Source organism: Peromyscus californicus, unplaced genomic scaffold (assembly GCF_007827085.1).
Source record: "Peromyscus californicus insignis strain IS unplaced genomic scaffold, ASM782708v3 Scaffold_6__1_contigs__length_162567912, whole genome shotgun sequence".
NCBI lineage: Eukaryota > Metazoa > Chordata > Mammalia > Rodentia > Cricetidae > Peromyscus > Peromyscus californicus.
The window spans coordinates 99,945,333-99,969,214 of NW_026294584.1; the positions used below are offsets into that span (position 1 = coordinate 99,945,333).

Here is a 23,882-nt window from a genome sequence, read left to right on the forward strand (position 1 = left end):
CTGGGGAAAGAGATCTGATGTCTTTGAATGGACGTTTAAGCAGGAGTGCGCGCACGCACACGCACACACACACACACACACACACACACACACACACACACACACACACTGGGGAAAGAGATCTGATGTCTTTGAATGGACGTTTAAGCAGGAGTGCGTGCACACACACACACACACACACGAGAGAGAGAGAGAGAGAGAGAGAGAGAGAGAGAGAGAGAGAGAGAGAGAGAGAGAGAGAGAGAGAGAGAGAGAGACTCATACATACCAGGACATAGAGTTGCCTAGGGTGGGAGAAAGTGGAATCCAGACTTTTGTGCATGGGTCCTGGCCCCGAAGTCCGGGAATGGATGCCCTCCCAACTCCCAGCGACTCCCCTCATTGCAGGCCCTTGTTGCAGCCGCCCAGTGGGCGGTGCCAGGGCAGGTTTCAGGCTATAAAGGGCTCTTGGCTCCCTGGGTCTGAGGGAGCGCCATCTCTGCGACAGTGTCCCTGCCAGCCACGGCCAGCCCGGGGCCCTGCCCATCGCCCATGGCCATCGAGCAGGCTCTTCTTTTGAGCACAGCTGTCGGCTGCGCTCCTTGACCTTCTACCGATCGGCAAGTCCATTTTCAGATTGCTCTGGACTGGATTAGGTGGGGGCCCGAAGGGGTCTGGATGGGGGGCTTCGATGGGAGAGGATGGGAAGATTTCCACTTCTCTAAAATAATTCCTTCTGGGCAAAGTGTCTGAACCTGAGGCCTCCCCAGGTGAGGAGTGCGGTCGGACTTTCCTGCCTACCAGGGAAAACAGAAAGTTCTTTCCCAGAGGGCTGTAGGTGGGTGGGTGAGGGGCTCCTTCTAGCCAGGCCTGTCTGTGGAGATGGGAGTGAGGAGTCAGGCCTCTGCCAGGTTGAACCTTTTGCGCGTAGACTGTTACTTATTTTTTAAAAAATAGTTGAAGGTACCCGGGTGTGGGTGCAGAGTCGGGGCAAGTCTCCATAAGGGACAGAGAAAAAGAGAGAAGGCCTGAGGGACAAATCGGCAGTAACTGAATGCACCCTTGGGCTTGGTAGCAGTGATCAGCAGGATGGCACCTCCAAAGAGTCTGGGGGCTGGTGGGGTTCAGGCAGGTGGTAGTTTTGAAGGGGTCGCTGAGTTCTCTGCATAGCCAGACAGCCCGAAGCCATGCTGGAGAATGGAACATTTAGTTCTGCAGGCTCTAGAGAGGCAGTCCCTAGAACTGGGGGTGATTTTTATAATAGCTTGGACAGTGAGGGTCCAGCCTCTCCCTCAAGAGCAAGGGCACATTCATGGAATGTCCTCTAACCTGTCCTTGAGTTTCTGGACACCAGAGGGCTACCACTGACCTTGCGCCGGCGCCTGTTCTGGGGGAGGGCACAGAGAGGCGAGAAGGTGGGCAAAGAAAGGAACAATGGGAAAAGAGCAGAAATCTAGGGCAGAGGGGCCAGTTCTTACCTGCAGGGTTGTAGTTCCAGCCTCAGCTTTGCGAAAGGGCCGGGGCAAGCCCTGCTTTCCCAGGGCTTTTCCAGGAAGGGACTGGGGCCCTTTTAAGCGGGGTGCAGAGGCACCTTAGAACAGAACAGAGGAGAAAGGGGAGTAGTGAGATGAGCTTTCCAAGGGCTCCTTGGGGCTAGCAGTGCAGGCAGAGAGAACTCTGGGGTGGAATTACCGGTCTTATCCTTCCTTCCAGCTACACTGTCCCCGGACAGCTGGGAGACACTAGGCAAACCCAGTCGGTCTTTAAGTGCCCAGGCATGCTTCCCACCCACCACTGCCCAGTCTCTTTGTCCCCAGCTTCCTTTTGTTCCCATTTTCACTCCTCGCTGGCTAGAGGAATGAGAAGTTTTGGGGTGAAGAAATTGAAGCATCAACCAGAAAAAAAAATCAGGGCCTAAATTATGCAAATTGAGTATGAAATGGAGAATTTCCTCTAGTCAATAGAGTGTGCCCCAACTCAGGGGATATGTTAGTTGGGAGGAGAGGAAGTGGCGCAAACAGTGGGCAGTTTTCTCATCAAACGGATATACAAATCCCTCTAAAAACAGTGGTACCTTGCAGCACCGTGTGCAACGTGAGGAAGGGAGCTGTGGGTACCCGGGAATGTGTACAGAGAAGGGCGTGGAAGGGCCACTGTTCTCACTGCTTTGGTGTTCGAAGCTGGGAGCTCGCAGTCATCCTGGTAGCTCTGTGTCCTGAGGAGTGGGCCTTGAGACAGATCTGTGCCCGCACAGGGGTTTCTTAAGCCTGGAGGAACTTGCCTTGTTCCTTGTCTTCAGACTTCAACAGTACCTGAGGCCTACCCTCCATTTTTCTCTCAGGCCCATCTACCAAGCCTTGCAAATGTCACCTAGGCAGAACTTCCCTTGACCCAGTGTCCCCTGACTGAGGTCCCAGTCTGCTCTGGCTCATTTCAAAGTGCCTGGAGTGCGCTGTGGACACTCCCTGAATCCAGGCTTCCCTGTACTGCATTCAAGAATTGGAAGCCCGAGATGTGCCTGGGCTGGGAAAGTTTTTTGTGAGTGTTACTGAGATTAGCAGCACTGGTCTGGATGGGGAGGGTTGCTCATCTGGGGACAAGCAGATCATTTCAAGTTCTGGATGACAGAAGTATTATGACCTAGAGCCCTAACCTGCCTCAGGAGACTTACGCGTTGAGTCCTAGCTTAGGGACAGTACGGAAGACAATGGCTGTGCTCTGTGACCCAAGGTGAACCTGGAAATGCTTGTCTGTACAGACTCTACCAGGGATCCAAGACAGTGACCAGGATTCAGGGCTAATATGGTCAGTGGTTTTAGGACAGGCTTGTGGATCAAGCCTCCATCTGGCATGAGCATGAGAAGTCCACCCAGGGCACTAACAGATTGTCTCTCCCATGAGTGTGACCAGCAAAGGTGGTTCTTGGTTTCTCTCTGTACAACTAGCCTCTTTGCAAGCTCTGTCAGACAGCATTCTGATCGGCCTGCAGCACCTCCAAGAAGCCTTGCATATGACTGCTTGCGTGTCTGCCTCTCTCCTCCTCAGTACTCACTGGGACTTGAAGAGAGACACTTCCCATTAGGAAATACTGCAGCTGTTGCTGTGGGACTATGTGTCCCTGTGGACACTCTCCAGGACCTCACTTGGCAGCTCAGCAGTAAGGAGTTAGAATTCCCTCCATGTTCCCTCCCACTTCACACTTGAGTGGGAAAAAAGGCCAGGCAGAGAGGAGCAAAAGAGTCCCCAAAGCCAAAGAGTGGGAGGACATACTGGAAAGGGTGGACTTTTGACCCCAGAGTGGGCAGGTCCTGTGGTTTCGGTTTGGTGGCTAGAAAGGGGGAACTTCCTGGCTGTGGATAGGATCTCGTGTGTACGGCCTTTTATAGGTTCTGTACCTGCTCTCTTACAACCTCATCGTGAACCTCTATCTGCCTGTGTTCAAGCCCCTCTGCCCACAGGTAGATGGCCCTGTGATGGGTTTTCTCTGAAGTCATTTTGCCTGATGAATTTGTCTGGGAATCTTAGGTTACTTCAAGACAGCAGGGCCCCCAAAACTTCCCCAACCAAGCTCTGCCACCATCCCAGAGAGATTGGAATACCGCTGGCCTCGCTGCTCTTGGTTGCCAAGCAGTCCTATAAAATAAAATTTCCCCTAGGTGGACACTCCCCAGCTCTCTATTTCTGGGGTCACAGTGGTTAACTAGTGTCCAAGTTCCATCTGTTCTATGGGGGTGGGCAGCCTAAGGGTTCTTAAACTGAACCCCTAGGAATGCCTTTAAATTGGCTGGTTGGAGCTGGTGTTCAGCTAGGAAAAGACAATTAAGGGAAGGGAAGCCAGGATGGTGTCCCCTGCAGATGTAGTACTACAACTATCCACCAGGTGGGGTTCCAGGGCAGAGAGTGAGCATGAGCTGACCCTGCGCTCCAGCCTGAGCCCGGCGGGAAGGGCTCAGCACGCCCGCCTTGTCGGAGCGCTCTCCTAGCAGCACACAGGCGCGCATCTTAGACGCTCTCGCGCATTTTCTGCTAGGGAGCTCTACAGCAGATCCAGTACTGGCTGCAAGGGACGATTAACAGTGTAGGGCGGGTTAGTTTCCTTTACAAGTCCAGCACCCTAAACCATAGTTGGGAGGTCTAGGATGATTTGTTAATATTATTTGCTCCGGGAGTGTGGGAGTGGAATAAGAGGACAAGAGGGCTGCGGGGAAAACCGGAGGCACCTGGCAGGGAGAGCCACGTACTACTCAGGCAGATGTCAGGGCTGATGTGCACAGCTCCGTCCCAGACTCTCAGGAGAGGCTATGTAACAGGCAGATCCATGGATGCGCAGACATATACGGCTACGGAGAGACTCCCAGACTCACTTCTCTCCACCAACGGCGGGTCGACGCCAGGCGGGAGCACACACAGGTGCGACCTGGAGCCACAATCACACTTCACACAGGCACACTCTCTGGACTCTCTGTGGCCGACTCTGAGAAGGTGGCTGCGCTCACAGACATGTTTACTTATTCAAACGTATCAATGAACGTTTGTACAGGCCTCCTGGTTGCAGGGGCCACCGCACATGTCTCAGACGCTGGACGTTTTCCGGGACCAGTATTGTAGTTAGTTAAGGCGATGCTGGCTGCTGCTGACTTGTAGTTATAGTGTGTGTGTGTGTGTGTGTGTGTGTGTGTGTGTGTGTGTGTGGTGGGGGTGGGGGGGTGGGGGGGGGTGTCCTCGGAGGTGTTAGAGAGGAGTTCAGCGTCAGTAGCCCAGGACAGACACAGGGACTGGTGACCCTCCAGGCCTTGTAGGGTAAGAGATATGTGGACCTTGACAACTGGGGTTTGGAGATGCAGCTATTAGGAATGGGGACCCTGGCTAGAGGCAATTCGGAGGGAATGACACCTATGTGGTACTTGCAGTCTGCAGGGTCCCGCGGAATCCCGCGGGATGGGGTACCGGTAGAGACTTCTGGCAACCCCCAAACAAGGGGGGCAGTCCGACAAGGACCTTCCACGAGGGGACTGCCGGAAGCTGGAGGATGGGGTTGGGGACTTAGGAAGGAGAAAAAGCGGGAGCGAAGTAGCTTAGTAGCCAAACGGGCACCAAGAGAGTGCGCACCGCGCGCGCGCGCTCGTGTGTCTGTGGGGTGTGTGTGTGTGTGTGTGTGTGTGTGTGTGTGTGTGTGTGTGTGTGTGTGGTGTGGGTGGTGTGTGTTCGCGCGCGCGCGAATGTGTGTGCACGCGCGCGGGGGCGTGTGTCTCCTCTCATCCGTCTGTAGGTGCTGGACTCGGCGAGACGCGGGCGAAAAGGAAAAGAAGGCGCGAGGTGAACTGAGTTTGCTCCTGAGGCGCCTACAAGTGGGTCCCCGGCGGGCGGCGGGCGGGGCGGCTGGGCGGGAGGCCGGCGGGAGCTCACACGCTCGGCAGCCGGCCGGCCTCTCACCACGCCTCCCGCTTTGTGAGCGCGCCCAGGGGGGGTGCTGGCCGCGAGCCCACGGCGCGCCTCCCGCCTCTATATAAACACACGCATCGCCTTGCCTTGGATCAAATCAGATTGAGAGACGCTTTTCAAACCACCAGCCCTGAAGTCCTGCCTCCTGCTTTCCCCCTCTTTCATCCCCTTTGCCGTTCTTTCTTTCTTTCTTTTTTCCCCCCTCCTCTCTTTTCTTTTCCCCCAACAGCAACTCCAGAGCCGAGAGACTGCGTCCCGGGACAGACTGCCTTTTCTTAATTGATAGATAGCCGGGCTCGGGTTTGCCACCTCCTCCCCCCAACCCCACCCCGCCTCACCCCTCCCGCCCGCCGCCGCCGCCCCAGCGCCCGCCCGGGGCTCTGTCGCCGGCTGCGTCCCTTCCCGGCTGCGGCCCGCCGACTCCGCACTCGCGCTCGGGCCAACGCGCCCGCCTCGCCCGCCTCCGGGTGCCGCGGCCGCTCCAGCCTCTGCACTCGCCTCATCTGGGGAGCCTTTTCCCAAGCCCCCAAAGTTTCTGGGTTCGTTGGAATTTTTGGATTCCGATTTTCCCCCCTTTTTATGCACCTAGGAATTTTGGAGGAATACTTTTGATAAATTGATCTCACTTTCCGCTAGCTCTCGGTTCCCCCTTCTTTTTGCCCCCCTCGCTCTGAGCAGGGAAGGGGCTTCCGAGAGGCTCCTGGTGGATAAAGTTTTCCAAAGTTTTTCTAGTGTGATGGTTGAGGGGAGAGCAGGCTCACCAGCTTGACTCAGCTCCATCTCACCTTCCCAGAGCAGCCCTAAGCCCGCATAAAGGGACAAACAAACAACAAACAAACAAAGTTACACCTCGAGTCGCCTCGTGTCTCCTCTCTTCTTCTTCCAGGACATCTTTTTCCTCCCTCTCTTCGATCACCTCGCAGCCTTCAGACCCCTTCTCTCGGCCCCATCTCCTGGGTTTCTCCGAGGGGTGCCAGGACCCCCGGCCGGCCGCAGCTTCCCCTCCCCCGTCACTCTGGTCCGGCCCTCCCCTCCCCCTTCGCGGCCCGCACAGCCAATCCCCCGAGCGGCCGCCAACATGCTCTTTGAGGGCTTGGAGCTGGTGTCGGCGCTGGCCACCCTCGCCGCGTGCCTGGTGTCCGTGACGCTGCTGCTGGCGGTGTCGCAGCAGCTGTGGCAGCTGCGTTGGGCGGCTACCCGCGACAAGAGCTGCAAGCTGCCGATCCCCAAGGGCTCCATGGGATTCCCGCTCATCGGAGAGACGGGCCACTGGTTGCTACAGGTAAGCGCACCCTCGCCCTGCTAGCTGCTCCTGGAGTCCGCTAGCCGCGGGTACCCGGCCAGGGGGCGCCGGTAGCTCGGACACTCGGACGCTTGGACGCGTCGGTCCCCGCCCCGCCCCTCTCTGCCTCAGTCGGCGCCGCCTGGGTTTCCCCAGCTCGGCTGCAGCGCGGCTTGGAGTCCTCGGGTGCCGGGTGAGCTAGTTCAGAGGGCTGAAGGCGGGGTGTGGGGGCGTTTGGGGGGCTGAGGAGCAGAAAGGAGGGCTCCCAAGTGTGATGCGCCTGGGCTGCGGGCGCCCAAGCAAGGGTGCGCGGAGAGCTCTGGGGAGCAAGTCTGGAGGGGCGTCGCTTAGCTTTCCAGTCTGTGTTAGCGTCCTGGGTATCTACCTAGACGCTGAGAGGTAAAGAAGGAGAGGGCCAGTGGCAGCTTGGAATGGCCCACATTATGATCCGGGCAGTATCCTGCAGTGTATCCGGCTCAGGCACAATTGGGCTGGTACAAGGTGCTAGTCACAACTCTGTGTGTGTGTGTGTGTGTGTGTGTGTGTGTGTGTGTGTGTGTGTGTGTGTGTACATGCGCGCGCGCGCGTCTGTGTCTGTGTGTTGTGGTGGGAGAGGAAAAAGGTAACCTAAGGGAAATTCGAGGCAAGAAAGCTGAGCTCTCAGCTTTCGGGGAAAAGGGTCTGTTTGCTTATTGGGTGGGGACAGTTTAGCACAGGGAAACCAGAAGAGGTATGCAAGAAATCCAGAGTGTGCCTATGCAACTGGACGCCTCACAACTCCACTCTGGTGACAATTGGGGCCAGGCTCGTTGAGGACCAGACCCAGGTAAGTAGCAGGCAGATTAACCTGGAGTTAACCTCGTCCAATGCTAGACAATCGCTTTTGCAATTTGATACACCACAGGGTTTTTTTTGGGGGGGGGCGGGGGTGAACCTCTAGGGTAACAGCGGGAGATGAGTTTGTCAGGCGGGTGATCACGGACGTTAGGGGCAGCCTGAATATCCCTAAACAGACAACTCCAACCCCTCAAAAGGAGAAATGAAAGATGAGCGGGCGCGCGCGCAGACCTATGGGTTTAGACGTGCGAAAGCTTGGCTTGAAATTAATAGACGCGTGCAGTCAATGCGCGTGAGCATACACACACACACACACACACACACACACACACACACACACACACACACACACACCACTGTGCCCAGTTGAGAGCCGAGTGACAGGAGAGGGGCGGGTATGAAGGGGTTTGAGAGATTCTCCCCCCCCCCCCCCCCGGTCTCTCCACGCCTCATGGTCGGACTGTCTCTGGGGGGGGGGGGTTGCTTGTCCAATCGGGTGGGGTTCACTTCAACCAATCGGACGATCCTTAGAGACAAAATCTCTTTTGCTTGTTTCTTGTCTCCACATTTAAAGGGTTAACTGTGGCGGTGGTCCAGGCTTTAGCCGGGAATTTAGAAAATAAAATAACTCAAGTAGGCTACGGTTCCCGCCGTTTAAAGCAAAGCCTCGGAATCGTCCTTCCCATCCTGTTTCCTGACCTGCCCCTCCCCCATGTCCCTTGCCCCTTTTCTCAGTCCCTCAAGGGCCCTTGCGGGTGTTGTGCAGCCAGCACAGAATTTAGAGAGACACCCTTCGCCAGGGCATCGGCGCCCCTGGGGGGTCAGGTCCCCCGGGAGGAGGGACCAGGGGTGTTTAAGGGGTTAAAGCGAACCCTCCGAATCCGGTGTTTTTTTCGGAGTAATTTATCAGATTTTACGGGGGACCTCCAAGGGCTCTCGGTTTCCACTAAGCACCATCTAAACAGAGCCCAGGGCTAAAAATACATTTTTGTATAAATTGGACTCGCGGCCCGAACGGCCGCCCCTATGAAAGTCCTCTTTGTGAAGGCCGTGGAAACGGCGGACAAATAACTCTTTATTAAAGCCACAAAAAACGCACTTTAATTATAGTTAGGCAGATCAGAGGCGGGGGTGGGGGCGAGGCGGCGGCGACCTCGGAAAATTCACAACCCAACTTTTGTGTCGAAAGAAAAGAAAAACAGAGGAAAAGACGGGAGAGGAGAGACGGAGTGAGACCGACCGAGGGAGACTGCGCGGCAGACGAGGACGGGAACCCCGCTCCGTGCCCCCCTCTGCCGCACCCCACCTCCGCCCGACTTCTCTTAAAGGAGCCGGCGCCGTCTAAACCGGCGTCTGGACGGGGGCGTCCCCGACTCGGCCCCTCCAGGTGGCGCGGGGGTTCCCGGCTCGTTCCCTGTCGCGCGCCGGGCCCAGAGGCATGTGGAAAAGCCATTAGGAATCTGGGTTCTGTAGTCACTTTTCGCATCTGGGGCGTGTTCACTTCTAACTGGAGTATAGTTTCCCTGGGAGAAAGGAAAGTGAGAAGGGGGGCCAACCTGGGAAAGGGGAGCCTTCTGTCTCTGGGTGGAGGGAGCCGAAGTGTCCCTGGGAGACCACGACGCAAAGGCAGGAGACTCGGCCGGGCCGCAGTTCTGCAGTCCGGCGGGGAGAGACTGGACAGGTGGCTCTCCGCCCCTCTGCACCCAGTGCACCCTGGCGGGAGAAGGGTTAAGACGGGCTGGGTGGCGAATGCGATGAAGGTTTCCGGCGCCACAGGCCGTTGGCGTGGAGCGCAGGGATCGGCCGGGGCCCCCGCGATCCGGTTACCTGCGCGGGTCACCGCACCCCGTCCCACCGCCCCTCAGGAGCACCTTCCGGGTGCTCCAGTTCCAAATTTCAGGGTGGTGATCAAAGTCTGTCCCAATTATTCTCAGGACAAATGCTTCAGGAGAGTCGTGGCTCTAGGCCCAAGACTCCACCCTGCGGAGCCCACGGAGGGCCACACCGGAGCAGAGAGGAAACTCCAACCCCCATCTCTGGGGACAGCCTCCGGGCACGCACAACTCGCCGCTATAAATAATCTTTGGCCTGCGGCCACCCCGCGGGGTCTCGCCAGCCCGTGGCCTGGAGCCTGGAAATATTTATTCCGAGAGGCTCCACCGCGCAGGGGTGGGGGAGCAGGCTCTAGCTTCAGGTCCAGCCGTCGGGGATACCCCCCCCCAAAGCCATTACTAAAAGCAGCCTTCCGTGGGTGCCCCTGCATCTCCGTCCTCCCGCATTATTTATTACCCTCCAGGCCCCACTTCCCAGTCTTAATGCACGCCGTGAAAAATAAAACCCGTAAGAGTGTGTGTGTGTGTGTGTGTGTGTGTGTGTGTGTGTGTGTGTGTGTGTGCGCGCGCGCGTGTGTGTTGGATGTTGGGGGATGACAGGAACCGGATGGCCGATGCTTAGGGTGGGGCTGGATGCAAGGGCACCAAAGGTCCTCTGTGAGCCCTGAGAGGCTTCTGGTGCATTCCCGCAGGGTTCTGGCTTCCAGTCGTCGCGCCGGGAGAAGTACGGCAACGTTTTCAAGACACACTTGCTAGGGCGGCCGCTGATCCGTGTGACCGGTGCGGAGAACGTGCGCAAGATCCTCCTAGGCGAACACCAGCTAGTGAGCACCGAATGGCCGCGGAGCGCTCGCGTGCTGCTGGGCCCCAACACGGTGGCCAATTCCATTGGCGACATCCACCGCAACAAGCGCAAGGTAAGAGCTCAGACCCTTGCCTTAGGACCGACGACCTTCCTCGGGTAAGGAGCACAGAACTCTGAGCTCCCCTGCCTAGACGGTTTCTTGCCCGAATCCGGGCTCCGCTTGGGCCTCCTCTTGATGCACTCTGGTGCACCGTTTGGCTGACCCACTGCATGGTGGGCACCACTAGGGACAGTGAGGTCTGCCTGGATATGGTCTGGACAAAGCTTGTACGTGTGGGGTCTGCAGTGATGGATACGGTTGCTCAGTGCACCACTCTACTGGAAAAAGAAGGGGGCGGGGCAGACGGCTCCACCCCTCACTCCTCAACCTCCATTTCTCAAAGTTTCCCCAGGAAAGCCCCAAAGACTGATCACGCTAAAACCAAACCTGGCCTAGCAGCCACAGGTTGCCTGGAAGGCGACTCTGCCGTGTGTTGCGGGACTGGAGATACCCTGTGGGCAGCATTCTCCTGGCCTAGCCAGGGGAATAGGTTGGGTGGGCTTGGGGCCCCTGCCCTGACAGGCACGCAGGCTGGTTCGGGGCGGGGGTGGGGGTGGGGGAGACAAGGGGTGGGAGCGTAGTCTAGGTGCGCTGAGGTTCAAAGCGCACCCAGCCTCCAGAAAGAGGAAGAGAAAGTGGGTGTTTATCCGGTGGATTTCCCGAGCTAGAGCAGAGACGCGCAGCAGGCGAGCCAGAGCGCAAGCAGCACGCCTCCCCGCCCCCTCCAGCTGCGCCGCCGCCACCGCTGGGCTGGGAGCGCGGGCCGCACGTGCTGTTTGAACTGCAGTAACCCGAAGACTGAGCCGGCCGGCGGGCGGGCGGGCGGGGCGCCGGCCTTGGGCTGGAAGCCGCCAGAAGGGAGGCTGCAGGGCTCCTTCACTCTGTTTTTTCCATTGGGTCAGAGGACTCAGTCAGGTCTGGAACCTAAAAAGGAGAAAAGGGGGCCTCTTGCCTCGGGCAGGAGTGGTAGAACAAGGGATTGGAGAGAGAGGGGACCGCAGGGGATCATACCCTTTGCCAGCAGCCCTACTGTTAGGTGGTCTGGGTGACTGGAGGCGTAGTGGGACAATCATTGATGCAGCCTCTGGGTTTTGGTGTTCTCTGAACCGTCCCGTAAGGGTCGTTCTCCTTGGCAGGCACAAGAGAAAAGAAAAAAAAAAATCAAAGGAAGATGTGCAGGTCTCCCAAGAATTCTGCAGCAGGGCTTCTGAAGGCCTGACTGGATGCTGGAAGCAGTTAACACAGCTTGCTGGCAGATGGGGGAGGGGCTGGGAGCAGTGGTTTTCCCCTTGAGACTCGAGACTCCTCAAGGCTTCTTTTCAAGGAGCTAAGAGAAAGAGAGCTGAGACCTCTGGGAACTCAGCGCCAAGCTACTGTCGCCTCACTTCCCTTCAGAGGCTTGATGCAGAGGGATCTCAGATTTAGACTGAGTGAGATTTGAACCCCCAAGTCATCCATCACTCAGCCTGCAGCTTTACCAGGACCTGCCTGCTGGGGCTGCGGGAAGCTGGGGTGGGGGCTAGTTGCTGAGAGGAAGGAGGAAGGCTTGACCAGGACCAGAGTGTGGGGCCCAGGGAAGCACACGGGGCTCTGGGTTTGGCTGGTGCTTTGGAAGCTCACACTCTCACTCTCTTCTTGAGTTGCCCTTCCAGGAACCAGGTGGGAAAGGCCTAGGTTTGAGTCCACATGGTCCATCTGCGGGCAAGGGGACAAGGGGACAAGGAAAGGAAGAGGACAGATGATCAGTGCCAGGGGAGACACAGGACAGGAGGAGAGAATTCTGATGAGGTGGGAAACAGGGCATGCATTGGGACTCCACAGTCCTCCTCTTCAGAGCTCCTGGCCTTCTTTCCCCTGAGGATGAAAATGATCAGAGGCTAGGACATACTGACCCAGGCTCCAGAAACAAAACACGCTTTCTATATGTGTGCTTGCTTCGTGGTGGTCACATGGGTAGGAACCTCCTCAAGTCAGCCTAAAGTGTGACCCATGCTCCTGTTTACTGAATTTCATTAAGTACTAGGAAGGAGGGAGCTTGATGCTTGACCTCAGGAAGTAGAACCTGATAGGAAGAATAAGACTTGAATACTCAGGGGCCATGTTCCTGAATGCCCATGTTGCCCTGAAGATGCAAAAGCCTGGAGGGCACCCTATGGCCAGAGTGAGAGTAATGCAGCTCATATTACAGGGAGGGCCGTGCCCCAGCCTGGTTAGGATGTGGGGCCCAGGTGTGCAGGGCCATGGCTGGCTGAGAACTTGAAGAGTCACTGTTTCCATCGAGGTGGGCGACTACCCCTTCTCTGGGAGGTCTAACCAGATGTGTGGGGAGAGGGCTCCTCACAGGCATCACTGCATGCACTCCACATGTTGGCCCTGGCTGCCCTGGTGGTCTAGGGCTAGCCGGAGTGGGGCTGCCTGGAGAACTCCGGAGTGTCCCCTCGTCTGATGGTTTCACCTGTGGAAGCCAGGCCTCACACTCCCTCCCTCCCAACCTGGGCCAGAGGGTCCTATCTGACAGACTGTACAGAGTGGCTGGCCTACTGCCCAGGAAGGAATGGCTGGAGTCTGGTTGAGGAGGTAGGGACAAGCAGTTGTAAGAGACAAAAAGACATTGTTAGCACTTCTGGAAGCCTCCCGCTCTCCAGCCACATTTCCTCTGTGCTTTTGTAGATGGAGTTGGGTCTTAGCACTGAGAGACTTCAGTGTGCCAAACAGGGGACCCAAGACCCCCTGGAGTGGGAAGACACTGGAGTAGGTTTCCTGTCCAGCAGGTGGGCAGAGCTCAGAGTGGTCCATGGTAATAGAATCCTGGTGGAGGCTACCCCACCACCACCACTAGGCTCTGGATGCCTCTGGCTTTTTACATAGGCTGTAGCCATATACATGCTCACATGGATCCAGGCTTGGCTCAGGGCAGAAGCTCCAAGCTGATTTAGGGTTCATGGGAAGGTAGATAGCATAGCCAGGCAGCCCAGCCCCAGGGGAACAAAGCCTTTGTCCGCTAGATGAAGTCCTTCATTCAGAAATTAAGGTAGCTCTAGCAAGTGGGCCAGGGGGGGGGGGCTGCTGCTGGGGAGGCGGTGGCAGGAGAGGTTCTCTTTGAAGGTCAGTGGCGGAGGAAGCCCAGGCCAGCTGCCAGAGTGTCTGGGTGTGGGTGCCTCCCTCGCCCGCCCTTGTGCAGGGAAGTAGGCAGGCTGAGTGGGGGGGACTTCTGCTTCCTGTATCCCTGCCTTTCCGTGCCCTTCTCCTGATGTCTGCCTCCTTGCAGTCCCACTTTGTCCCTCTGATGGCCCCTCACCCTGCTAGCTTTGGAAAGCAAATGTGGCCTCGGTGGGGGGAGGGGAGTCTGTTGGCTGGAGTCTGTTGTGGCCCTGAGCCCTGATGCCAGTTTTTATAGCCATCCTGGGCTTCCCAGACCAAAAAGTGTGGTGTGAGCCGGGGATTTGAGGATCCTGTCGCAGGGTGGAGACAGTTACCCTACTCTAGGACCCTGAAAAATCCTTCCCTCATGGCTCTCAGCTTTCCAAGGGGGCGGTTAGAGGCTGGAAGATGGTAAGCAACTGGACAGTCAGTTCTTCCTTACCCTTCTAGAACTTAGGCTGGGGGTCTATGGAAGAGTTAGGTAGGAGGATACACACACACACACACACACACACACACACACACACACACACACACCACACGGAGAGGGGACTTGTGCAGGTAGGAAGGGGGATGACCAGAAGGGATGAGTGAGGACAGCCCGAGGTGAAGGAGAAGCCAGATGGCATTTCAGGCAGCTGGGAAATGACACCTTCTTTGGTCCCCCTCCTTACTGGAGTATAAAGTACACACCTTGGCGTCGCCCCTATACAGACCGCGGCCCGCCTTCTGTTATTCTTTCCACTCCACAGGCTGAGGCTCCAGTGGCTTGGCTGGGTGGCCTGCCTGGCCCCCACCCCTCCTGGGCAGCAGCTTCCATTCCTCCTCAGCTGAGTCACTGGCTGGGCAGTGGGCTCCCTCTAAGGCCCTGCCCGCTGCTGTGGCTGCCCATCAATTTGCCCATCCACCCTCAACGGCTGGCGGCTCAGGCAGGTACACTCCTGTGGAGCTGTGGGAGTGTATGAGGTGACCTCCCATCCCAGAGACACCAGAGGAGAGGCGAGAGAAAGTCTGGCTGGGAGAGAAGACATCTGTAAGAACAATTAGAGGGGATTTAGGTTTTGACAAGCCCCGGTGAACATTCTAGGCTCCATGCAATCAGGTTCTATTCACAGGGAGAGAGACAGACAATATAGGTAATTGTGTTATTGGGGAGACAGAAGGGGCCAGGGAATGCCCTCCAGGGACGTTTAGTATAGTGACCATCCTCCCTCCAGGCCTTCTTATGATTCTGTGGATGTACTGGGGTGGGTGTTCTGGGGTCTCCTAGGACCCTCCGTCCTTGCCCTCTCTGCACCCATCCCTTGCAAAGTCCATACCTGCTGCTTGATCAGCAAAGCTCTGTTGGGGCCCGGCTGGTTCCATGGACCTTTGTGTGGCATTCTTGGCTTCATGCTGGGAATTCCCAGGGAAGACCCCATGAAAGACAAAACAACCTGGCCACTGTGTTGCCTGTGGTCAGGGCCAGTGTTCCTGGGCCAGAACTGTCTTCAAACTGAGCCACTCCCAAGTACCTTCCCCTGTGCCCCAGGCCTGACCCCAGTGGCCAGCAGCCTCAGATCCAACAAGCTGATGGGGCCCAGGCCTCTCCCTGCCCTGGCAGGCACCTACCTCCGCCTGTCCTCCGTGGTGGCTGGAGGTTTTCTGGGCTGCCCGGCTTTGGGAAGTGCCCGCCTCGTTAGCCCTGGGCACAGACCCAGAGATGCAGACTTGGCATCCTCCCAGAGCCTGGGAGGCTCCTGTCTCTCTAGAGCAGCTGAACCAGAGGCAGGGCCATAGACTTGGTGACTCTGGGCAAAGGCCCCTGCTAGAGTACCAGCTGCCAGCCTTTGCTTGGTTCTCCTGCCTGAGCTCCCTCCACCTTTCGGAAGAGAGCAGGATGAAAGCCTCCAAGGAGAACCGGGGAACGTCTGGGTGGGTGGGAAGGGGCTTGGAAACATCTAGATGGGCTCTTTGTAAAGCCAATAGGGAAACGACCCGGAGGAGCAGCAAGCCAGAGGCTGGTCTAGATGGGAGCCTGGTCGGCTTTCACTCTTCTCAGGGCTCCAGTGGGAGAGTGGCCCCAGTTGCTGGCCTTTCTCAGGACTCTGTCCCACTTGGGGACAAGTTTGGACCCCCCTTGCTCAGCCCCAGATCCTCCTGGGCCCCTCGGGCCCGAGAAGTGATTCAGTAAGCTGTCACTAGATGGCGCAGGGAATGTAACCTAAGGGGCACAAGGGGCTTGTCCATGATGCCGGTGGGTCCCTCTCAGGATGCTCTTCTTCTGTCAGCCTTTAGGGTAGCCCGTGCCGGACCCCCGGGGCCTTGGTGTGGGGTGGGGTGCTATGCTGTCTCCTCAGGACTCAAGTGTCATGAGGCTGTGCTGCTGGGAAGGGTTTCTTCTTGAGAAAGACATAGGTGCTAAGGTGCTATGTGTCTTGAAAACATCCCAGAGGTCTCTTGGGCAGGGCTCACCTCCTTAGGGATGAGGAAACCAAAGCCTTGGAGTAATCATCATGACCACAGACACACATTGAGCCGGGTGGCAAATCCCTTACTGTAAGTTAGGCCCCTGGACACCCACTCTGACCTTCCTTGCTGTGTCCTGATGGCTTGCTTGACTTGGTCTGGTTCTGGTGACAGTGGCCTCTGTACTGCCCTCTTGCATATGCCATCGTTGGGCCCAGATCTCCACCGGGTCGTTTTCTACCCTATCCAGGCGCTTGCTGGTTCCCAGCCAGTGTGGCCTCACTTTCTCCCCCTATTATACTTCTTCACAGTGTTCTGTCCCAGTGAGTTATCCTCCGGCCTCCCCACTGTTTCTTGGTGAACCCACAGAGCTCTGTTCTCTGTAGAGCCTTCTGTTGGTCAGTAGTCACTGACTGGACTCCTGAGGATGGGGGCCCACTCTTCTACCCCCCTTTAAGGCCCATTGGCCGAAGGCTGAACCTGGTTCCAAAAACATCAGGACAAAGGGCTCAGGCACCCAATACAGTCTTCCCTACAACCCTCTGACCAGAAGTAGCTGCTGAAGCCCCCTGCCAGGAAATTCCCCAGAACCCCCCAAACTGAGCAAGGTGTGAGTGACCTAGAAGACCTCCCGTCAACCTGGCAGTGCTCCCTGGCAGTGGAACTGGCCTGGACAGTATGGTCCTCTGCCCCTCACTGGCCTCCCTCCCCTCCCTCTGCCCACTGGGAATTGGGGAATGAAAGTGCTATTGTGCGAAGTGACTGGGCCACTGAAGGGCCAGCACTGTTATTTCTGCAAACCAGCCCTCCCATTAGCCATGCAGGGCACAGGCCAGGAAAATGTTACCTTTTCCTCCATGAGCTGACTGCAGGGGAAATTCTCACATTTACAGTTTGTGCGGTGGTGGTATTGGGGGGGGGGGCAGGCGGGAGGCCAGTGTGCTTGTGTGGTTTTGCGTGCGCACGCGGGCGGGTGGGTGTCCTTCCCTGCACTCTCCCTCTTTCTTTCCCCAGCTCTGGGGGTACCTCCTGCTCTGGACTTGTATCTGGGGATATAAGTAGACCCACAGGCCGTGAGGAAGTAAACAGACACCCTCCCTCTCTTGGCCAGAGGGTAGCTGTGTGAAAACATGCTCGCTCATGGTGGGGTGGAGGCAGGGCACAGCCCAGCCAATCGGGAGGATGGATGCAAGGCCAGGAGATGGGAACAGGGACTCTTGACAGTCTTAGAAACTGCTTAGAATTAAAGGGTCTTCTTTCTGTCTTTGCTGTCTCCTGGGGTAGAGCACTATTTCCTCTAGGCCTGGCCACACAGTAGATGTTTGGATGGTACAGCCTCTGTGCTTCCTAGAGCCCCACCCAATAGTCATTACATGGGGACTGATGACAATTTGGGTCCCCAGAAAGTCCTACTTTCTCTCTAGCTATAGGTTCTCTTGCCTGCATGCCAGTGGAGCAGAGGAGAGCCATATACTTATTTCCTATGTATGCTGTGACCACACTCATGTCCCCCGTCTCCTGATACTTCTGCCTATGGTCCTAGGACTCAGTCCCTTTGTGTGCCCCCACCCTAGCCCCTGTGGTGCCCCAAGGCTTGGAGAGCCCCCCACTCTCTTACAGACACAGGCGGTAACCCGAGGACTGAGTGTAGGGGACTGCACAGGAATCTGGGTTGGAACCACCCCCAGGGAGCTTGGTAGGAGGGGTCTGGGCAGCATTCCCCCTGGCTGCAGGTCCCTTACCACCTGCCTCGGGTCCCTTCAGGTCTTCTCCAAGATCTTCAGCCACGAGGCGCTAGAGAGCTACCTGCCCAAGATCCAACTGGTGATCCAGGACACACTTCGAGCCTGGAGCAGCCAGCCTGAGGCCATCAATGTGTATCAGGAGGCCCAGCGACTTACCTTCCGAATGGCGGTGCGTGTGCTGCTGGGCTTCAGCATCCCTGAGGAGGACCTGGGCCACCTCTTCGAGGTATACCAGCAGTTTGTGGAGAATGTCTTTTCTCTTCCTGTGGACCTTCCCTTCAGTGGCTACCGAAGGGTGAGTAGCCAGTGCCTGGGAAGAGAGGGTACAAGACTGCCTTTGTGAGGGAAACTGCGGGCAGGTGCTGGGAGGGAGCACAGGGCATGGGAACAGACGGGTGAGAGCAGAGGTCCTAAAAGGATGGGTCTGGAGCCTTTCCTATGCGTCAGAGGCTTAGAAAGAGTCCTGTCTTCAAGAAGAGCTGATGGTCCACTTTCCCCTAGGGCATCCAAGCTCGGCAGATCCTTCAGAAGGGCCTCGAGAAGGCTATCCGTGAGAAGCTGCAGTGTACCCAGGGCAAAGACTACTCGGATGCCCTGGACATCCTCATTGAGAGCAGCAAGGAACATGGCAAGGAGATGACCATGCAGGAGCTCAAGGTGGGTGGATCCTTGCTCTTGCTCTGAAGGATGCCTGGGGCTGTTCTGCTCTGTTTATAGTAGCACATGGCTTGCGGCTGGGTGCACTATGTCCCGGGGTGGCCAGGCCCCAGAAGCTATATCCTACCCATATCCATCTCTATTGTTCTTTAGATGTTTGGAACACTGACCCTTAGGCCTACAGAGTGCCTTTGTTGGCACCTCCCACTGAGCCTATCCCTGGGTTACTCTCTCAGTTCATTCCATGGTCCCCAAAAACACATACCCAGAAGCCACTCACTGGAGACCAGCTCCACACTCCAGAGAGGTTTGACTGTAATATGGACTCCCTCCTCTTACAGTCTGTCCAGTCGTGCTTGGGACTCTTGTCCCTCCTGACCTGCCTGAACACAGCTGGGCCTCAGTCCCTTGGCCCTGCAGTAGGCCCTGTCTGGGGGCTCTTCATTTGAGAGGGCTTGTTCATCCCCAACCTGCACCCCTGTTCTGCACCCCTTTACCTGGCATCTGCAGACTTCCCCAGGAAGCCGGGGAGAAGCTGCTGTAACCTCATTAGCAAGTACCCAGGCCTTGGGATGAGGGAACCTCTGGGATCCACTGCAGTCCCTCTTAGTCCTGGCTGCTGAATTCTGCTGCTTCTAGATCCTGCCTGCCCATCTGACCACCTGAAAGGCATCCCTCTTCTGGTGATGGAGGAAGAAGCTGAGGGCATAGATACCTCGTTACCCATCACACACACACACACACACACACACACACACACACACACACACACACGAGTACAGAGCCTCTACAACATGTCCATTCTCTTTCATGAGCTCACTGCATTGGGCAGACCATGAGTCCAGCACTAAGCAAGAAGTGACCTTAAGCTCTGGAGCAAGCAGGCCTGTGCTTCTGCCCTGAGTCATAGCAGTGTGCTTCCAGCCAGGCTGGGGGGTCAGGCTGTGATCCCCCCTCCCCCCATGAGCCTTCTGAGAATAATGCTCGGAGCAAAAGTGTTAGCTGCCAGGAGGTAAGGTCCAGTGCAGATGGACTCTGGAGAAAGCTGGCTGTGTAGGTCACCCTATGTGACTGCTGCAAATAATCCAGAATGCCTGTCTCTCTGCTGCCACAGGACGGTACCCTGGAGCTGATCTTCGCAGCCTATGCCACCACCGCCAGTGCTAGCACATCCTTGATCATGCAGCTGCTGAAACACCCTGCTGTGCTGGAGAAGCTGAGGGAGGAACTGCGGGCCCAGGGTCTGTTGCACGGTGGCGGCTGCCCCTGTGAAGGCACCCTGCGCCTGGACACGCTCAGCAGCCTGCGCTACCTGGACTGTGTCATCAAGGAGGTCATGAGGCTCTTCACGCCCATCTCTGGTGGCTACCGTACTGTGCTGCAGACCTTCGAACTGGATGTGAGGCTGGGTTCCAGTGCTGCTGCTGGTGGGGTGCCGGGGGCTTTTGGCTTAGCCAGGAAAAGATGGCCGTCTTGGGGTCCTTAGTATGTTAGAGGGAGGAGCGGGCAGGAGTAGCTTTCAGTCTGAATGAAGCCAACCTGTACGTCACATGGGATGCTACTTGTGACCCATAGAAATGTAGACTGGAACTAGCATACTGGGGGAGTGTCTTTGGTAAGGGACAGGCTTTGAACATCTGAGGATGAGGACAGGTAAGTGAGCCTCTTCTGGCTCTCACCACCCTACTCCGTGCTCCATCTTCCTCCAGGGTTTCCAGATCCCCAAGGGCTGGAGTGTCATGTATAGCATCCGAGACACTCACGACACAGCACCCGTGTTCAAGGACGTGAACGTGTTTGACCCTGACCGCTTCAGCCAGGCGCGCAGTGAGGACAAGGATGGCCGCTTCCATTACCTCCCATTTGGCGGTGGCGTGCGGACCTGCCTGGGCAAGCACCTGGCCAAGCTGTTCCTGAAGGTGCTGGCGGTGGAGCTGGCCGGCACCAGCCGCTTCGAGCTGGCCACCCGGACCTTCCCTCGCGTCACTCTGGTCCCTGTCTTGCACCCTGTGGGTGGCCTCAGCGTCAAGTTCTTTGGTCTGGACTCCAATCAGAATGAGATTCTGCCCGAGACAGAGGCCATGCTGAGCGCTACAGTGTAGCCTCGCTCTGGTCTCAGCCCAGCCCAGCAGAGGGGTAGGGGATAGAGACAGAAACCTGTGGGGTGGGGAGGGGCTGGATGGGAGGCCAGCAGCCCCCTATGATTTCCTCCTCTGGCCTCCTCTCCAGCAAACCCTCTCCTAATACAAAAGGGCCCCGCCCCCTCCTGACTCCCACTCTCTTGGATCTCCACTGCCCCCTAGCTTAGCTCCCGGGACAGGGCCAGGACAGGGCTCTGTGTGCCCATGACAGTGTTAGCGCCAGTTGGCTGAGCGGCAGAATATGCTTATGACCTTCTGAACGCTCCCTCTCTTTATCCCCTTCTCTTTTTGTTGGTGGTCTGGTGGTTGTGAAGGCAGGAGGGAAGAAAATAGGGGGGCCCTTGGAGCACTCTTTGGCACCCTGCACCCCCCCCCTCCTGTAACTGCTCAAATGATGTCCAGAACAGCATCTTGGGGATTCTCACCTAAGTCAACCTGGGCAGCGCAGGAACTGCCACCAACCTTGAGGGTGCCCTGTACCAGCCTAACCAGTTTGGACATTGGAAATTACCTATTGCTGCTATTTGTTCTCTCTTCTGATCTTGGGGTACAGGGGCCTATAGGCTTAATCCCCAGCATCTTCCTTGGTGGCCCTGGGCAGGCACACTGGCACTCCTCTCCCATGGGACCCACTGAGCCAGGTGGTTTTTGGCTATAGCTGGACTCCCAGCTGCCCACCCCTGCCCCCGAGCCCATATTTATTCACTGACCTTGGCTACACTGAGGTCTGGAGCACACGCCTGCCCCCACACAGCTGCCAGCCTCTGGCCTAGCTGTCCTTTTCAGGGCTTATGTGAGGCAAGAAGACAGATCTCTGGTCTAACCCAGATCCCTGGTGAAGGTTAACTGCCCTCCTGAGATCCAGGCAAATATTCAGTTTAACCTCAGAGTCAGACACCCAGCATCTCTGCCAGGTGTTTTTTTTTTTTTTGTTTTTTTGTTTTGTTTTTTTTTTTTTTTCACCTCCTCCTGTCTGTCAAAGTCCTGGGCTTGTGCATCTGGGGGCCACCACTTCCTGTTCGCTCACTGCCTGTCCCAGTGCCAGCCACCCCCCCAGTGAGGATGTGTAAGGATACGGGTTCTTCTGAAGGGACTTCTCGCCTTCCCTTCCTTAACCCTCACTCTCTGCCCCTTTGCTCTTGGGAGAGTCCCCCACCCCACCCCCATCCTGCCCCCCCCCCACCCCCATGCCACTGTCTGCTAAGCCCTGCTCAGGGTGTGGGGCAGCCATGAAAGCGGAGAGGTAAGGTAGAGAGAACCCTCCCTCTGAAATGCCTCAGGCCCCTGCGGGGTCTGGAGACACTCCAGGGGAGGCTACAGAAAGCCATGGGGAAGGAGAGGAGGAAGGAGGAAGAGGACAGGCATGAGTGAGTTTTGTCAGAAGTGGTTCAGTTGCAGAGAGGCCAGTGGGGATGACTGGGGGACGGGCATTTTGAGGACTGGCTACCTAGGACCCCTCCTGGGAAGAGTGTGGGGCTCTGGCGAGTCTCTTGGCAATTTCGTCTGTTTTCAGATCCCTATTTGCCTTTGTTTCCATCCATTGCTTTTGCGTGTTGTGAAGGCAATGGTCCTCTTCACAGGAAAATAAAAACACAGAATGACAGCCCACATCAACTTGACCCTAGACGGCCACTGTCACGGAAATTCAGCCACATCTCACCAGCCACACAGGATGTCTGTCCTATGTAAGCTGTGCTTCCCAAACGTTTCAGTGGCCTCCTGCGTTTTCCTGACAGAACCCAAACAAACAAGACCATTAGAACAGACGTTAGCAGCAAAATTAATGTGAAATTAAAAATAAGTGTAATCCCTCCATTTCCTTTCCCAGTTCTGAAACAGACCAAAATGTGTAAAGACTCATCAAAGCGTAGGACATAGGTGCATGCTGCCCCACAAACCAGCTCAGTGCCTGGAAGGGTCATTTTCCTGCACGCTAACCCTGCTTGCCTGTTTCAGACTGAAGATGTGGCATGTCATAACTCTGGCCCTGGTGAGGGGCAGGGAGACTGGAGGGCCCCAGCAGGCTTCAGGGGCCTTCCCTTTCAGGGGGCCAGCCCAGGAGGCGTGGAGAAGGAAAAGCTGAGAGGGATCCGTGTGAGGGTAGAAGGGAGAAAAGATGGTCTGCCTGGGTGGGTCTCAAAGGTAACAGGCGAAGGGGCCTAGGCCGGGCGCCTGCGGGCGACACCTGTATCACCTCTGTAGACGTGTCTGTTCCGTGTTCGTGTGTTTCATTGTGGTAGCATTAATGGGTGATGTATTCTCACATTCCTAACTATTGTAACTTGACATTAAAAAATTAAACCCCACAAGACTTCCTGCCACGGGCTTGCAGATTGAAGCACTTTCGAAGTTAGGCGCTGGCGTGTGCGTTCTGGGCAACCATTTTGACCCTGCCCAGATTTCTATTATTTTATACACAAAACTTTTTTTTTCATAAATGTTATAATTTTGTGTCTGTCTTTATAAACTATTATAAGTACTATTTTTGTTATAATTCAAAATAGATATTTAGTATAAAGTTTTTTGCTGTTAAATATTTGTTATTTAGTAAAATATGAATTGTTCTTTATTGTAAACATGGTTCAAAATATTAATATGTTTTTATCACAGTTGTTTTAATATTGAGAAAGCACTTGTGTATTTCGTTTTGGTATGAGCTGGTGCCGTGTGTGTGTTTTGATTGTCGTGTGGTTTTGATGTGTATATAATATTCCATGTTGCATATTACAACAATGAATGTCATGCATTTTGTGAAATACTCAATGTGGCTCTTTTATTGGCTTCCATAATAAACTGTGGGGACTCACCCTCGTCTTTGTTGGCTGTCCGGTCTCTTACCCTTCAGACCCATTAGGAGGCTCCCGGAGTTATCCATATTTCATCAGCAATGCCCAAACCAACCCGTCAGGAAGTTCTAGAATGTGTTGTGGAGTTCTGCCCCACATTCCTACACACAGCAAAGGCTGTGGCAAGGTCCAGAGCCTGGTGGGGGAACTGGCAGCTGGGAGGCCACACCCCTGCTAAGTGTGACTGTGACCAGGTGTGCCAGGTCTTTGCACTGGAACCAATGACCCAAGGCTTGTCCATCAGCGTGAGCAAGGACGGCTGAAATCCATAGCCATGGCAGGTACAGGAGTGGAGGCCCTGTTGTGACCTCAGCCTCTTGCCTGGGCAGGTGATTTTCCAAATCTGTTTCATGGCTATCATGGGATCAAGTACATCCCACAATCACATATGCTTGGGAAATGGACTGAACAAAATTAACCGGGTTCCTGTATTGCAAGTCTTGAGCCCCAGGATGGTGATAGGGGTCAGTATGCCTCCAGACTACAGTGGTGTGCAAGCCACTTTGAGAGCTGAAATGTTCCATTTCCTAAGCTATTCCACAGCTGGACTGTCCCAGAGGCCTGCGGGGTGGGGGTGGGGGAAGTGGAGGGCTGTGGAAAGGCACAGCCAGCAGGCCAGGGACCAAT

The 23,882-nt window shown here is 56.1% G+C and overlaps 1 protein-coding gene across 3 annotated transcripts; it reads left to right on the forward strand.

The window, feature by feature from the left end:
* The first annotated feature begins 306 nt into the window (after positions 1-306).
* LOC128099182 (cytochrome P450 26B1) lies at positions 307-23,216 on the forward strand. 3 transcript variants are annotated; one of them, XM_052720932.1, is made up of 7 exons: positions 307-635; positions 6,308-6,703; positions 10,065-10,289; positions 17,631-17,906; positions 18,113-18,268; positions 19,383-19,667; positions 19,978-23,216. In XM_052720932.1, the coding sequence occupies exons 2-7, from the start codon at positions 6,500-6,502 to the stop codon at positions 20,368-20,370; spliced, it is 1,539 nt and encodes a 512-aa protein (XP_052576892.1). In that variant the 5' UTR covers positions 307-635; positions 6,308-6,499; the 3' UTR covers positions 20,371-23,216. The 3 variants fall into 3 exon arrangements, with proteins under 3 accessions (XP_052576892.1, XP_052576894.1, XP_052576893.1); XM_052720934.1 differs by having other exon boundaries at positions 476-599; XM_052720933.1 differs by lacking the exon at positions 307-635 and adding an exon at positions 5,799-5,960.
* The last annotated feature ends 666 nt before the right edge of the window (positions 23,217-23,882 follow it).